Raw genomic sequence first — 17,863 nt, 5'->3', positions numbered from 1 at the left:
GTGAGGATGCCCAGTCATATTCAGCCTTAGATCTCTTTTGAATCTTGTGTTGTGCGAGGGATTCTTTAGATGTGAGATTTCATGAGACGTTGATTGCATACGTTTGTCAATCATGGAATTGGTTATCTTTTCTGTGACTTCATTTAAGTTTAAGGGGAAACATGTCATAGAGGGGAGATCGGTTGCTTCTTCCAAGATTATCCGCCTTACCAGACGCTTCCGGATGTACATGACTGGTTACATTAAAACCTGAAAGGTACATCGGTTCTTTAACTATATTGGGAGAGTGGGATGAGCAACGAGATCACTCCTCAGAAGGAGAGACGGCGTCCCCACGCAACACTCGCATGTCATCCATCTTTGGATGTCACAACGGACTGAATCACTTTGCTGACGCTCCAGTATTCTTTTTATAGTAAAGGTCATTGAACCATGCCCAAGAAAGTTTTCCAAACATCTCTTTGGACAAAGGTTCGCAATAACTGCACCTTGATTTTGTGTCCAAGTGCTTTTGCACAATATGCACCTAGGGTGAGGGGCACCAGTGATTTGATGTTGCCCACAACCTGAACAGATGAGTGTCTCTTTGGGGGATGAAGTCCTCATCCCACAACACTTTTTCTAACTAATTACTTCCAAGAGACATCTGCCTTCTCATACCCCCTTGTTCTCTGCTTGTAGAACTGCTCACTGCTTGTCTTTAGTGAAGCTTGAGATGATCTAGTGTGGCTTGTAAGTGTGGAACAGCATTCATGTGTACAGATGTATCAAACAAAAATTTTCCTTGTCATCTAGACACACAGGAAAGAAGTGAGGTGATTCCCGCCTTGCACATGCGCAATGGCATCTCTTGTGAGGGATAGGGTTTCCCTCACAACTATTAGATATGTTGGCAGTGAAGAAGACATCTGTTGAAAATTTATTTAAATTTGTAGTGTGGTTCTCAGCATGAACAGGAATTTATGGCTATGATGTAATAGAAGTTAGGTACTCACAAGAATTAAAGGATATACTGTTCAGTATTGGGATAAAGGATATACTGTGCAGTGTTGGGATATACCAGGCAATGTTGGGATACACCATGCAGTGTTAGGATATACCATGCAGTGTTAGGATATAGGCTATACCCTGCATTGTTGGGATATACCGTGCAGTGTTGGGAAATACCATGCAGTGTTGGGGTACAGCATATACTGTGCAGTGTTGGGATATATCATGCAGTGTTAGGATGTAGCATATACTGTGCAGTGTTGGGATATATGAGTGCAGTGTTGGAATATACCGTGCAGTGTTGGGATACTGGATATACTGTGCAGAGTTGGGATATATCAAGTAGTGTTGGGATATACCATGCAGTGTTAGGATATAGGATATACCGTGCAGTGTTGGGATATAGGATATACCGTGCAGTGTTGGGATATATATGTGCAGTGTTGGGATATACCGTGTAGTGTTGGGATATTGGATATACTGTGCAGAGCTGGGATATACCAGGCAGTGTTGGGATATAACATGCAATGTAAGGATATAGAATATACTGTGCAGTGTTGGGATATATGTGTGCAGTGTTGGGATATACCGTGCAGTGTTGGGATATTGGATATACTGTGCAGAGTTGGGATATATCAAGTAGTGTTGGGATATACCATGCAGTGTTAGGATATAAGATATACCGTGAAGTATGGGGATATACTCTGCAGTGTTAGGATATAGGATATACCGTGCAGTGTTGGGATATACCGTGCAGCGTTGGGATATTGGATATACTGTGCAGAGCTGGGATATACCAGGCAGTGTTGGGATATAACATGCAATGTAAGGATATAGAATATGCTGTGCAGTGTTGGGATATATGTGTGCAGTGTTGGGATATACCGTGCAGTGTTGGGATATTGGATATACTGTGCAGAGTTGGGATATACCAAGTAGTGTTGGGATATACCATGCAGTGTTAGGATATAAGATATACCGTGAAGTGTGGGGATATACTCTGCAGTGTTAGGATATAGGATATACCATGCAGTGTTGGGATATACGGTGCAGTGTTGGGAAATTGGATATACTGTGCAGAGTTGGGATTTGCGTGCAGTGTTGGGATATTGGATATACTGCGCAGATTTGGGATATACCAGGCAGTGTTGGGATATACCATGCAGTGTTTGTATATAGGATATACTATGCAGTGTTGGGATATACCGTGCAGTGTTGGGATATACCATGCAGTGTTGGGATATACTATGCAGTGTTAGGATATAGGATATACCGTGCAGTGTTAGGATATACCGTGCAGAGTTAGGATATAGGATATACCATGCAGTGTTGGGATATAGGATATACCGTGCAGTTCTGGGATATACTGTGCAGTGTTGGGATATACCATGCAGTGTTGGGTTATACCAGGCAGTGTTGGGATATACTGTGCAGTGTTGGGATACACCATGCAGTGTTGGGATATACCATGCAGTGTTGGGATATACCATGCAGTGTTGGGATATACCATGCAGTGTTGGGATATACCATGCAGTGTTGGGTTATACCAGGCAGTGTTGGGATATACTGTGCAGTGTTGGGATACACCATGCAGTGTTAGGATATACCATGCAGTGTTAGGATATAGGCTATACCCTGCATTGTTGGGATATACCGTGCAGTGTTGGGAAATACCATGCAGTGTTGGGGTACAGCATATACTGTGCAGTGTTGGGATATATCATGCAGTGTTAGGATGTAGCATATACTGTGCAGTGTTGGGATATATGTGTGCAGTGTTGGAATATACCGTGCAGTGTTGGGATACTGGATATACTGTGCAGAGTTGGGATATATCAAGTAGTGTTGGGATATACCATGCAGTGTTAGGATATAGGATATACCGTGCAGTGTTGGGATATACCGTGCAGTGTTGGGATATAGGATATACCGTGCAGTGTGGGGATATATGTGTGCAGTGTTGGGATATACCGTGTAGTGTTGGGATATTGGATATACTGTGCAGAGCTGGGATATACCGTGCAGTGTTGGGATATTGGATACACCGTGCAGTGTTGGGATATTGGATATACTGTGCAGAGCTGGGATATACCAGGCAGTGTTGGGGTATACCATGCAATGTAAGGATATAGAATATACCGTGCAGTGTTGGGATATATGTGTGCAGTGTTGGGATATACCGTGCAGTGTTGGGATATTGGATATACTGTGCAGAGTTGGGATATACCAAGTAGTGTTGGGATATACCATGCAGTGTTAGGATATAAGATATACCGTGAAGTGTGGGGATATACTCTTCAGTGTTAGGATATAGGATATACCGTGCAGTGTTGGGATATACGGGATATTGGATATACTGTGCAGAGTTGGGATTTGCGTGCAGTGTTGGCAATATCATGGCAGGGGACACCAGAAATGGGCTTCATACATTGTACCCATGTCAGGAATCGAACCCCGGATCTTTGGCATGACAAGTAAACGCTTTAACCACTAGGCTACCTGATCGCCCCATTAGGATATATGATATTCCGTGCAGTGTCCAGGGTTAGAAACTAACAGTTTTTGTCCACTAGTCCTTATAATGATAACATATATATAACAAAACCTTAAATTTGTGCAATTTCTAGTGGTCCTTAGGGTACCTTTACTATTGGGCAGTTTGGTAAGGACTACAGGACTAGTGCCAATTTCTAACGCTGCAGTGTTGCGATAGTAGGTACCGGCAGCAGACCTGCAAACTAAGTGGAATCCATAGAAATTCTCAAAAATGGTCCGTTTTCACTTGCTCATAACTTTCTTATTTATGGAGTAATAAAAATTTAAAAAATACTACAATAAAGATTGTCCTTTTCCTTTCATGTGTTGTGTGTTATTTGTTCATTGAGAAACAATTGTATATCTAATATTAATTGGCAATGCACTAATGAACCTCATTAATTAGTGCCGCGGGACGCTCGACTCAAGACATTTACACAAAAGGAAAATACACGGTCTTGTCCTTCACTCTCGCACATTTCCGACAGGCAACGCAAAAATAAACTAAAAATAGTAACGTAATCACCAGAGTTGGCACTTTATTTTGGTACCAAATTCAGTTTGAAAACGTATTATTTTGTTAAGTAAATCGTAATTAAAATAATTATGCAACTATAAATCATCATAGCGTCAAAAGTATTTTTCAAAACATAGCAAGTTCTGATATCAATCGATTCTTCATTCAATTTCCTTTCCAACAAATGTACGAAACTAAAGCTAAAGCCGAACAATATAAAAAGGTAAACACAACCATGATTTGAAGCAAAGCGTGCGACCCACCATGCAAGATGGCCAGCAAAGAGGATTCAACGGAGATCACGCCAACTACGTTATATGAACAAATAGGTAATGTAGAACCCCTTTTTCTGCATTTATAAATCCTTTTAACATTTATGAACATATTGGAAAGTTGCCGACGTAAAATATAAAAGTGGCTATTTTAGTGATTCATATTGCTTCGATGATCTGGCTAAGAAAATGTAAACAAATCACCGTGTGAAGTGTTGTTATTATTATTTACGACGGTTTTCAATGCAGATTGATAAAAAATAAAGTGGTATTTAACATTTTGAATAATTTAACTAGGTAGCGTTTTAATATCGTATCTGAAGAATGATTTTTCGAACATATATTTATGATCTATTTTTGAGAATGTAGACACGAAAATGCTCGTAAAAATAAAAGATGGCGGATGTCGGGAGTCCGCTTTCATGCAAATGTTTTATCACTGAATATGCATACATTTGTTGATACACGTTCGCGTAAGGCTTTTTGATAAGACAACATGTATTTAATTGTCAATAATGAATTTCGGTTGACGATTTACGACTACTGTTAGGATATTTTTTATCGAAATAAAGCCACTTCCGTTTTGTAATTTCCAAATAAGAGTAATGTTTACATATCGATAATAAATTGATGGAAAAAAAATTATAGTGCATATTTTATTGTCAACCGGCTGACATCCGATGTAAGGAATATATTATTAATTGATGGTTGCGGATTTTAACACGACAACACCTAGATTTACACATATTTTGGCGATTCATGGCTGCAGATAAACACATTAAAATATGAGCATTTCCAAGGAACTGTGATTTGTGTAAATTAATTCATAGTCATACCAAAAACAATATCCAAAAGTGTTAATTTTTATTTAATTATGGAACTTAAATACACGCACATCATGATTTGATTTTTTTATCCATTAAATGTTTATTATTTATTTAATAATGGAACTGAAACACATGTAGATCTATTTACATATTTTTCTCATGATTTGAGCTATTTATTGAATTTGATTGGTTTTTTTGCAGATGATTAAAACTTCAAGAGATTGAAATCTATTTTCAATTCATCTGGAAGAGGTAGATGCCCTTCAGTACCAATAAACCTGATCTGCAACAACCATCTTCTTATCCAGTTTTATTACCTGAAAGACGGAAACAAGACATGGGACAATGTTGCAGATTTTGCCTCAAGTATAACCGAACTTCAGCCTCCACGACTCCGAGCATTAATTCTTAAAACTCACAACGAAGCCAAACATTTGAAGGATAATGTTTTACAAGATTTTCTTTCTGTCAAGATTGATTTGGTGGGACATTATCCATTGCCAAGTGAACGTGTCTAGGAATGAATTGCTCAATGAAACACGTGAGCCGAGGTCGACTTTGGTCACTTTAACCAATGGAATAATCTTGGACTTAGTATTATTTCAGAAGAAAGAAGATTTTCCTCTGTTCTGGATAAGTCAAGCGGCAAGCTATCTTTCTGGTGTTCAGTTGGATGAACAGTCCTTCAGAAAGGATTTGAAGAAAATTCAAGAATCTGCAAGGAAGAAAAGTAAAACAAGGCATAGGGACAACCAGGGGTACAGTGATTTCCACGCAACACCCTACCTCAATATTAAAGATACTGTCACCACAGTGTCTACCGTCTGTCCACCCTCTATACCTCAACCTGCCACACCTCTCTGTCGTAAGCGAATAAAGTTGGATGACAGCCCAGTTGACATTAGCCCCAAGACAACAGTGCCTTATGTATGTGAGGTTGTACTGTCACCACTGTCAGCAGTAGAAAATTCGCCCTTAATGTCCGCTTCTAAAGGTAACCAAATAAGAAAGCTTAAGGGTGAATTGAAGATTTCCATCAAAGAACTGAAATTAGAAAAAGAGAAAACAATGACACTCAATGATATTATTTCGGATAATATATCTAAATTTGAGAAGCAAATGGACCAAAAGAATCAAGATTTGGAATCAAGGGAAACTTTTATTTCATCATTAAAACAGGACATAAAACATTTAAAGTTGCAAGAAGAAGCCACCCAATCATCTCTGGAACGTACGAGGAAAGAACTTTCAAGACTTCGTCATGCTCCATACTACAAGAGAATGAAACGATGGGAGAAAAAGCTCACAGAGCAAGAGGTAATAAAAAACCTAAAGCATAAGCTCAAAAAAACTCAAACACTTCTCTCCAATGCTAGGCAAGAAGAGAAGAGAAGAAAAGGAAGGAAAAGGCCAGATTGAACTTGAAAGTGCAGGAACTTAAAGATGATCGGCTTCCAAAGGATGACAGGCATGAGGCATCACTGCGTATGCGTGAGGGAAACTCTAACAAATTCACAAGGGATGTGGTCAAGTGTGTCATTGAACTGATGGGAAGAGCAGAGTTCTCAGGCAAGAACCGTGGTTCAGTCATTGACACTGTTGTGAGGAATTCTAAAGACCTCCCATCCGAAAGATCTTCTCTTCGATATGCTGACAAAGGACATGTCTTGCAAAATGACAGCTGGCAGAAAACAGGCATCAAATGTTGATCTACACTCAGATGGCACAAGAAGGAATCACAGCAAAGTAGTTGGACACCAGCTCTCGACAGATGGAGGCCAACTGTTGTCATGTGGCTTTGCTCCTGTATGCAGAGAAGACACTGAGACTCTGATTGATGTAGCATTCAACCTCTTGAAGGAGCTGTTAGACTTGTACCCAGAAAATGAAATTGATGCTGTCTTTCAAACAATGTTTAAAAACATTACAGGTCTGATGAGCGATCGAGCCAGTGTAATGTAGTCCTTTAACAAGGCCTTTGAGAAACAACGCAAAGAGACCTTGGTTGAAATTGAAGTTGACGGTATGGAATTTCTGCATTGTAATGCCCACTTCCTTCTTGGCATGAGCTCAGCAGCAGACAAGGTCCTTAAGCAGTGGGAGAAAGAACAAGAAGAGAAGATAGGGCGTGACTGTGCAGACAAGTTCAAGAGGTTCAGGTCAAATGCTGAAAATGCTGGAGCTAGATATATAAGAACTGCATGTGACATACTGGGACCCAAAGGCGATGAAAAAAATGGATGTAAGGACTCATGGGAAGCTTTCTGTAGCATGCAAGATCTTCATTCAACAATTAACAGCTTCAGAGGAAACAGATTTAATAACCTATTCCAGGCTGCTGCATCCCTTCACCATCACAGAGCAGAAGTGATAGATTTCTTGAAGAACTTCATGCCATCCTTAAACCTGAAGCAGGAAAGCGTATTGTATGATGCTGAATGCGATTACGTTGATGCAATCATCATTTCTTTGGGGATCATCTACCAGAAGATTACTGGCCCATACTGGATCTTGATCGGCAGAGATATCACATACTTGGACTTCTTCAAGTATGTGACAGAAATGCATGATTCATTGAAGAGGTGGGAGGCTGACGCCAGTCAACTTGCTGAAGACCAATGTCCTCCCCTTTTGGATATCACAGTGGACAGCAATGTCTTTCCTGAGCTCTATCATGGGAACAGCACCAACAAACATTCAACAGTCACCCTACTTCTTCAGAGACTTTGTGCGCAGTTCCTGGATGTTGTAGAAAGACAGCTCTGTGATTTCTTGCCTGGTTGCAAGTACCATGATGTGAAGGATAAGCAGCTGATCGACAAGATGAAGCACTCCAAGATAACCAACCTGATTGGTGAAGCTTGCTTTGGAGACCTAGACTTCAGCATCTTCAAGCGACGACATGCATCCCTTCATCATCACAGCACCATGAACATGTTGAAAAGAAACAAGACGTCAGTTTGGTTTAACACCAAATCTGAGAAGGAGCAGGACGGGTTGCTGAAACATTGCTCAGAGAAGTCTGAAGGCCTGCGCAAGGCACATCAAGTTGACCAATCAAGTGTTCTCAGCAAGCAAAGGGAAATCCTTGCAGCAAACAGATGCAAGAAGGAGTGAAAGGAAGCTCAACTTGCTGCTAGAAAGAAAAAGCTGTCCGAGTCAGTACACAAACACGGAGGACCCTGTCAGCATGCAAGGGATGTGGACGTACTGCTCGGACATTTCGACAGCAATACAGAAAAGCTGAACTTCCTTAAAGAAGAAATTAGATTTCAAAAGATTGTTTTAGGTTTCAAGAACAATCATCTTAAACTGTGTGGCAGTATCGGAGAACTTGCCAGCAATCTCAAATCCCATCTTGGTGGCGAGGAACTGCCGTCAGCAGAGACAACCATGGCATAATTGGACATGGATGAAGAAGCTGAAGCTGCTGCAGATGAAGAAGCCATCATAAATGATGCTCAGTTTGGCAGCTTCACCTTTTCTAATCAAGGACAATTCGTAGCTGTCTATTTTGACAATGATTTTTATATTGGCCAAGTTTTGTCTGTTGCAACTAAAGAGCAAGCAGAAGTGGCCTTCCTTGAGAAGTGTCGATTGATGAAGAACATTTTTAGATGGCCTTAGTCAGATGTAGAGACAATTTTAGCAGAATTTGTGTTTGACTGGGACTTTGAAGTCACAACAACCAATGGAAGAATGTGGAGTATAAACACCCTTGAGCAGTTTATTATTCTGGGCCAAAAATACAAGCTTTACAAAGAACTTTATTGTTAATTTTTTGTATTATTGCCGATATTAGACCAGTGAAGATCCGGGGTCAAATAGGTCTTCAGCAACCCATACTTGCCGTAAAAGGTGACTTTGCTTGTCGTAAAAGGCAACTTACATGGTCCGGCTCGGTGACTTGGTTGATACATGTCATTGTATCCCAGCTGCATGGATTGATGCTCATGATATCAATCACTGGATTGTCCTGGTCCAGACTCAATTATGTACAGACCGCCGTCATATACTCATGATGATATAGCTGGAATACTGCTAAGTGCGGAGTGAAACAACAAACAAACAAGAAAATCTTTCCAATTTGTATTTATTCACACAGCTAAGTTTTCAAGTAGTAGTAGTAGTAGTAGTAGTAGTTTTCAAGTAGTAGTAGTAGTTTTCAAGTAGTAGTAGTAGTAGTTTTCAAGTAGTAGTAGTAGTTTTCAAGTAGTAGTAGTAGTAGTAGTAGTTTTCAAGTAGTAGTAGTAGTTTTCAAGTAGTAGTAGTAGTAGTTTTCAAGTAGTAGTAGTAGTTTTCAAGTACTAGTAGTTTTCAAGTACTAGTACTAGTAGTAGTAGTTTGTTGTTTTAGTAGAATTTTTATTCACACTGCCAAGTTTTCAAGTAGTATTTTGTTGTTTTAGTAGAGCTGTTGCAGCAGCAACAAACAAACATTTTGACAATATTAGACATGTTGACAATAAAACTTTTGAAACTAATGAAATTGAAACATTGAATTTGGCCCTATTCATTGTTGTATATTGTGTCGTATGTATAAAAACATGAATTGGTATTCACTACGGTTGATTGTCCTTGTGACATATTCCATATTTTTAATTTGTTCTAGACATCATTTATTACTGTAATATATTGTTATTTGAATATGTCATTGACACACATGTGCACTGTTAGTCTACAAAGTTTTACTGCTTGAATAGTATAGGAATTAGAGAAAAATGAAAAATTATGCAAACAGGCAATCTGTTGACATTTTTCCGCCACCAAAATTTAAGATTTTGTCATCTTTGGTAGCTTCTAACAGGTTCAATTGTATTATCAAAGACCTGAAAAATATAGAGTTCAAATATATAACCAATTATGTTTGGAAAATGTTTTGTATGCCTTTTGCTGTCAGAAATATTCCTTTTAAGGTGATGTGAAATGTGGTAAACGACTAAATTTTCAAGTTTAATTTCCAACATTTTTCAATTATTAGAGCTAAATATGTCTAATTATATGTCCTCAGATGTAGACAGTAATTCTACAAATGGTTTAGAGTTATATATATTTTGTTCAAATGCTTTTTGTTTGCTTGTGTTAGTCTTTGTTTTGTTATGAATAAATGCTGAACTTGTCCAAATGTAATTAAATTTGCCCACGTCTATGACAATGGATGTTTGATTGACAATATCTCAAGAACGAATAAAGATATCTTCATAATTCTTTTTTTTGTTTAGCTAGTGTTCTTTGAAAGTTTAAGAAAAGACAATTTGTTATGTCAAAAAAGGTAGTTAAAATTTTGGCTATAGTGTATAGCGTATAGTATAGTGTTAGGATATACTGTGCAGTGTCGGTATATACTGTATAGTGTTCGGATATACTGAGCAATGTTGGGATATACCGTGCAGTGTTAGGATATAGTGAGTGAGTGAGTATGGTTTTACGCCGCTTTTAGCAATATTCCAGCAATATCACAGCGGGGGACACCAGAAATTTGCTTCACACATTGTACTCATGTCAGGAATCGAACCCGGGTCTTCGGTGTGACGAGCGAACGCTTTAACCATTAGGCTACTCGACCGCCCCTGTTAGGATATAGGATAAACTGTGCAGTGTTGGGATAAACAGTGCAGTCTTGGGATAAACTGTGCAGTGTTGGGACACACCGCGCATTGTTTGGATATAAGATATACCATGTAGTGTTAAGACATACTGTGCAGTGTTGGTATATACTGTACTGTGTTGGGATATACTGTACAGTGTTAAATTAGTATTGGGATATACTGTACAGTGTTGGGATATACTGTGCACTGTTGGAGTATACTGTACAGTGTTGGGGTATACTGTACAGTGTTAGGATAGTGTTGGGATATACTGTACAGTGTTGGGATATACTGCGCAGTGTTGGGTTGTACTGAACAGTGTTGGGATATACTGTGCACTGTTGGAGTATACTGTACAGTGTTGGGGTATACTGTACAGTGTTAGGATAGTGTTGGGATATACTGTACAGTGTTGGGATATACTGTACAGTGTTGGGATATACTGCGCAGTGTTGGGTTGTACTGAACAGTGTTGGGATGTACTGTGCATTGTTGGGGTATACTGTCCATTGTTAGGAGAGTTTTGGGATACTGTATAGTGTTGGGGTATACTGTACAGTGTTAGGACATACTGTATAGTGTTGGGGTATACTGTATAGTGTTGGGGTATACTGTATAGTGTTGGGGTATAATGTACAGTGTTAGGACATACTGTTTAGTGTTGGGGTATACTGTATAGTGTTGGGGTATACTGTATAGTGTTAGGACATACTGTATAGTGTTGGGGTATACTGTACAGTGTTAGGATATACTGTATAGTGTTGGGGTATACTGTACAGTGTTAGGGTACACTGTGCAGTTCAGGTTTGCATATTTATCTCGTAAATTCCAACTTTTAGTTAACATACATTTTCATTTCCAGACTGCCCAACTTAGTTGAGCAGCCTTATCTCTGAAAAGGTTGCTCCATTACCTTACCTTGTGTTTGAATTGCTGCTAACTGTTTCACCCCTTCACAGAAGTCACCAAAGCCTATAATGCCAGTTCCATCAGGGTCCAAAAGGTTGATTATGCCAGTTATTTCCTAAAAAAACCCAGAAAAAACATAGATAAAATCAAATTTGTAGGAAATAAATTAATTCTGAATTTGTGTGATTCTCTGATTCTCAAATCTAAGTCAGCTGGTTTGTTCTCATGTGTAGACTTCTTACTCTATAATATGCTCTTATATGTTGGGGATACTACTTAAACTTATGTCAACTTGTGACAGTAGTTGTTATGATCATGATGACCGCCAACGACCTTGAAGGGATTATGGGTAAGATGGGAAATATCAAAGTCAACAGTTTTTTATCAGTAGTGCGTAATTACACCTCGATTTGTCAAACATTCATTCACTTCAGGAGGCATACTGTGTAAGGGTCTCCCAAAGGTGATATAAGAGAGTCTGTCCCACTCCTCTTGCAGCGCCTGGCCAAATCCAGCCACCCTTACCCTTACCTTATAGACATTTTCACCTTTGTCTCCCAAAAACATGAAAAAGAGACAATCTCTCCATCATTTTACCGCGCAAGTGTGGTTTGAGCTTGGGAAGAGATCTAATTGTGAGGGTGCTAGGTCAGAGAGAAAAGGGTATGGGGAAGTACTTGAAAGCCAAAATCTGCATCTCCAGGCAATGCCACGTGTGACATGTACACATTATCCTTTAGAATCCTTAAGAAGTAGCACACTTGAACGGAGTCTTTTCATGATAGCTTCTCTCTACTAACATACTTCTGTAGCATAGTATTGACTATTAATAATCAGATCTTGTTGAAGATAGTCAATCATGATTATCCCTGTATAGTCCCTGAAAACCAAACAATGACTTTGCCAATTGAGGCCACATGCTTGTTCTTGTTTTCAGGTGGCAAGGCCAAATATTTCCACAAGTTTTCCATCTGGGTCAAAATGACGGACTCAGGTCTCATCCTGGGTGGTAATTCAGAATTACATTTACATTTATCAGGATACTGCTGGTAACTGGTCAAAAGGTTCCTGGATATTCAGTCAAGTCATGTTCTGATCTGGTGTCAACATTCTAGGTACCCATCTTGCAGATAGCTAATGCAGACTGTGTGAGTTAAGTTGAACTGCACTGATCCCAATAGTGTCAGCAGCTGAACAGTAACACCATAACCATGAACCCTCCACTTGGGTCTCAGATGCGTTCTCTTCAGGACATCCAGATCTAGGATCATCTTCTGTGCTTCTTCTGTTTCACTTAAATTCAGCAGTCAATTTCTTAACAGTTAAATATGAAGGGCAGTCCTCTGATTCCCAAACTAGTTCCTCATATCTTTGTGTATTTCCTGTCATCCCCAGCTGTCCAGTGTATTACATCTCCTTTCTATCATGATAAACCCATTGGACCCCTCAGGTAACATAGTTTCGTTCTGAAGCAATAAATAGCAATTTAGTCAATTAACTTTTAAGATTGAGAGAAATTCTTTGCCGGGTTAGATACGAGAGATGGAAATGGTGACATTAATTCCCCAAAAAGGATATTTATCATAATAGAATCAATACAAATACCCGGTATGCTTGATAATCAGCAGGTAGCAGGTACTTAATCACAGTTCGCTTCTCAAGGTTTCTCCATTCTTGCTGTTTTTCTCACTGTTCAAATTTTCTGGTTGACTGTTCGAAAACACATGCAGGCAGTAACTTGGTGTTGCCTTTCAAAAGATGATATTCTTCATACACTTGTTGGAACCTCCTCACATTACACAAAGTAATATCAATGAGGACATGACCTTTACAATCTAGTAAAATCCTAGATATTTTTTATATTTGTATACTTATCCTTAATGCATTTACTGCTTGTTCTTGACAGAAAGAAGAGCTGTGTGAGGTCTTGCTGAAGACGTGGTTGTTCCAACTGGTTGTATGACTAATCCCATCACACAGCTCCCACGTGACCAAGAAGTTCTGAAGTCAAGTATCATCACATTACTGCTAGATCGCACTATCTGAAGACATCGTGGGGAGGGAGCTCTGCAACGGGTGAGCCATCTTAGATATATTAATGTAGGATAAGTATACAAATATAAAAAAAACATCTGGGTGTTGTCTAGATTTTTTAACTTATCCTGCATTACCCTATAAATGCATCTTTACCTGACGGTATTGTGAAGGGCATACCTTCAGATGTGATCTTCCGACTCTCAATAGACAATAGACTACACCAATCAGCAACATCAATGTCCCGCATCGAGCAACCATTCCTGTCAGCTGAGAGGGAGAGATCAGTTATGAATGATGTCCCGGTATCATTGCAGTAAGAGAATTATACAGAGTTAAAATCTTATACTGATGTACCAAGCCAATGCATGCTGCATGTAACCTTCTTGTCTGGGATGACACGCACCGGAGAGGTCGAAAGGTCAGCTCCAGACAAGTGGAAGCATCAGTGGCGACTTGTGGCGGTGAAGGATGAGGACGCAAAGCCACAGGGCGATCATGTTGCGGCTAACTTCTGCCTGCGATGTTGGAGATATTGGTATAAAGAGGCGGCGATGTTTTCCCCGAAGGTTCTTAGAGCATCGGATGAAACATCGCAGTGCCTGTACCGGACATAGGCGCTCTTGTTCGTCTTCAATCCAGTGAAGTGGTTCAAAATACGCACCTCTGAGCAATGTCCCAGGCGCAAGGCCTGAATTTGGCCTTCTGGCCCCGGGATCATGAAAGTGGTCTTAGCTCAAATTTTGCTAAGCACGAATTTTGTCTTAAGCTTTTACGATTTTGCTTAGCTGATATTCGGTCTAAGACTGGATCTTGAAACGGTCTCAGCAAAATCTTAGCTAAGTCTAAGTTTAAGACCGTCATCATAGGGACATATCGCACTACGGTAATCAATGGATGCCGAGGTTATTTTTCTGACGCACATTTTCCTAAGATTGGAAAAGTGAAGGTTGTGCGAGAATTGCGCTCACTCGGCACTGGATCTACCTCCGGCTATAAAATTACACAGTGATGTAGAATATTAAATTTCCTATCTGATGGGGTAAATTTAACTGTAAATATTAAACCGGTTTGAAAAAAAGACGCTGCTAAGTTTTGTCCGAGAATTTATTCTGCGTCGAAAAACAGGAAATTTCTCCGCTTTTTAGCGTACACCAATAAAAGTACTGTGCGACAATTTTTTTATTTAGCAGCTTTAACGAAACTGTGAGCGAACAAATAATGCCTAATTTTTGAACGACATAAATATATATCAAATGGAGTTATATGAGTATGTATAACGACATAAATTCAATGCAAAAAATAGCCTGCCACAAAATGATGAAAACCGATTTACCTCTATGACGTCAAAAGGCGACAGAGAGGTTACACACATTCAAAGGAAAGGGGGCATAACTCCGCTATGCTTAGCACAAGTTTATTGTAACTAAGGTCACTTGGTGAGAATTAGCTATGGGTAAGGACAGTGTATTTTCGTGGTGTTTTGTTCACGAGGAACCAAACTATTCCAACACAAATATCGATATTGAAACTGTATACGTTTAGGCATAAAAAAACCCATCAGAAATGATGAAATCGTACTTCATAAAAAATAAGTAATAGCGAAATGGATGGCCCTATATAAACCATAAATTAGTCCTTAGATTCCAACATTCTCCTGATTGTGCAAGTGTAATTTGACTAATGTTGCACCTTTATAATTGGATCGCTAGCAGTATCATCAATTGTAATGAGGAATAATTCATAAATTGTTTGTGACTAACGTGCACCTGGTGAACCCTTAGATATCACTGTTCTGTATGTCCAACGGCATAAAAAAATTCCAAGACCAAGACAATTCTTATAGAAATGTGTGCATATATTTTAATGAAAAATAATATCTATTTTGGTTAAGTTATATCGACAGTTTTAGTTATAAAATAAAATGAAATGGCTATTCATGGACACTGTTTATATGAACTTATAATATTGACTATTACACTCCCTAGAAATACATACATGTTGCAGTTACATTTACATTTCGTCTTGTAACACTTGTCCAAATTAAAGAAATATTGTATACGACACTATAAACTTATAAATTTCATATGTAAACATGTTGTGGCCTATATCTACGTATGATATTATATTGAACATTGATTAATATCCAAAGTTAAATTAAATGTGTGAAAAAATGTACATAAGACATGCATGATCTACATCATAAATGAAACTGTAAATGGCAGGATACAATGATCGTGTGTACTTGCATTCAAGGACCTTCACCTCAAAGAAATTACCTAATATGTACAACATATGTTGACGTATGACATCACTACCGGTGACCGACTTTTACAAAATGGCGTGTTGACTGTCAACAGTATGCAGGATTTTACAAGGGGACTTTCGGTGATTCAGGGTTCGTATATACATAAATGTGACATGTAAGTAATCAGACCCATTCTGACAATCTGTGTACTATTATTTGTTGTCATATTTTTCATTGAAATTAAAGGAAATAGTCAGAAATTCCGATAAATACCGTTGTCGTTGTGAGTGATTTTGTGTCAGTCATGGCGTCACACTGGACAGGAACTTCGATAAGTTCTGTTGAAAATGTCAATTCATTGCAATGTATATATATTTAATTCCCTAATCTCCCTAGGATTCTCTTCCCGTGTATATTGTGAAAATGCTGAGCCAATGTATTCAACGAATAGACGAATGGCTTTGTTTACATTTCCAACAAATGCACTTTTTTCAGCGTTCGTTTTCACACCTCATTTATTTTGCTTCATTACATCTAGACAATTTGTATTGGTGACAAATTGGCATTCGATTCTAAAATGTATGAGGAATTTAAGGATGTAGGTATCGCAGCTGATTTGAAATATACGTGATGGTATTTGCGTCTCATTACCGGTGTACGTATAACGTGATTTTGTAAACACTATCCAATATGGCTGACACAAAACGACTGAGCAACTAAAATGTGAAAAGCCCCCGTGGCGACAAACTGAAGGAATATAAAAACTTGAATAATAGGTGGGAGACTGGGGGAACGCTGAGTGGGGTAGAATCTATGCTAGTTCATCACCGGTTAGACCAACGATGAAAAAAATGGTAGAACGCCGAAATCTTTATCTCTCAAAGAGCTCTTCGTCGTTGTACAGATCAAGAGGGTTGAATCGGTCTAGAAATATCCGATGAATGGCTATTTTGTCCTTTTTAGCCCTTAGGCGACGCATGAGGCGAACAACCTCCGCCATCTTTCTGGCTACAAATTTTTTCTTAAGTCTACTCAGGGGCAGTCTTAGGACTTAAGATCAAATTTTGTCTTAGACTTAAGATATTCTCATAGATTGAGCTTCGTGATCCCCCGATTTAAGACAAAATTTGGTCTTAAGTCTAAATCTTAAGAGTTAAGACAAAATATGGTCTTAAGTTAGTTTCATGATCCCAGAGCCTGATCTTCCAGATGAAAAGTGCCTGAAGTTCCAAGACCTTAGTCATCTTTCAATCTTCCCGAACTGCCAGGATGAAGTTATGGGCCACAAGGTAGGTTGTGTTGGTACTACCCTTCAGATGACATTTATGGCGCAGGAACAGTAGATATTCCACCAAGAATTGGGGTGACGCAGTGGCAGGATCATGGTGTTTCTCCTTGCAGACACTCGAAGGAACGCCATTTGTCATTGTAGAGCCCCCTGGTAGGTCTGTGTGCCAAGGTGATGGCTTTCGAGGTCCAGTTGATTGATCGTATGTAAGATGTGAGATCGGAGAGCGAGTTATCCCCTGATGGCGCAGGCACCTGACCAGTGTGAGGTTGTCTGTGAAGAGGGCAGGTTGATTGTACTGATGGCGCTCCTCCTAGTGTGATGTCGCCGGAGCGCCTTCAAGTCCAACTTGTTGATGTGCCAAGGGTGCTGTGTTTTCAGGGACCACAGCCCTGAGGTTGTCTGGTCCTTTAGATTCGCATCTCAACCTGTAGAGGCATAGACAAACAGGTGGGACGTCTGGGATAAGTCTGTTAAGAAGGCTCTTCCTAAAACATTCGACTCTTGTGAAATGACTCCTGAAGTTGGGGGTACCACAACAGATAGGCCATGAAAGTCACCAGAGTTGTTGGATCTCAGCCCGTCCACTTCAGTCGAGTCACCGCTCGTGTTGTGCCATGAAGATACGTGGAATATTGTGTTCGTCAGCGAACCAA

The 17,863-nt window shown here is 39.4% G+C and overlaps 1 protein-coding gene and 1 pseudogene across 3 annotated transcripts in view; one reads left to right on the top strand and one right to left on the bottom strand.

The window, feature by feature from the left end:
- LOC139468142 (rab11 family-interacting protein 4-like) overlaps nucleotides 1-17,863 on the bottom strand; it is a 403,346-nt gene that overhangs the window by 378,005 nt on the left and 7,478 nt on the right. For all 3 annotated transcript variants that reach the window (XM_071249916.1, XM_071249917.1, XM_071249919.1), the window contains exon 2: nucleotides 11,647-11,752. In XM_071249916.1, coding sequence (XP_071106017.1) covers nucleotides 11,647-11,752 — 106 coding nt within the window. The remainder of the gene's footprint in view (nucleotides 1-11,646; nucleotides 11,753-17,863) is intronic.
- Nucleotides 4,314-8,918, top strand: LOC139468141 (uncharacterized; annotated as a pseudogene).

Source organism: Haliotis cracherodii, unplaced genomic scaffold, assembly GCF_022045235.1.
Source record: "Haliotis cracherodii isolate W230 unplaced genomic scaffold, xgHalCrac1.p SCAF_2, whole genome shotgun sequence".
NCBI classification, from domain to species: domain Eukaryota; kingdom Metazoa; phylum Mollusca; class Gastropoda; order Lepetellida; family Haliotidae; genus Haliotis; species Haliotis cracherodii.
Note: the sequence above shows the minus strand (reverse complement) of the source record. Positions and strands in the feature narration are given on the sequence as shown.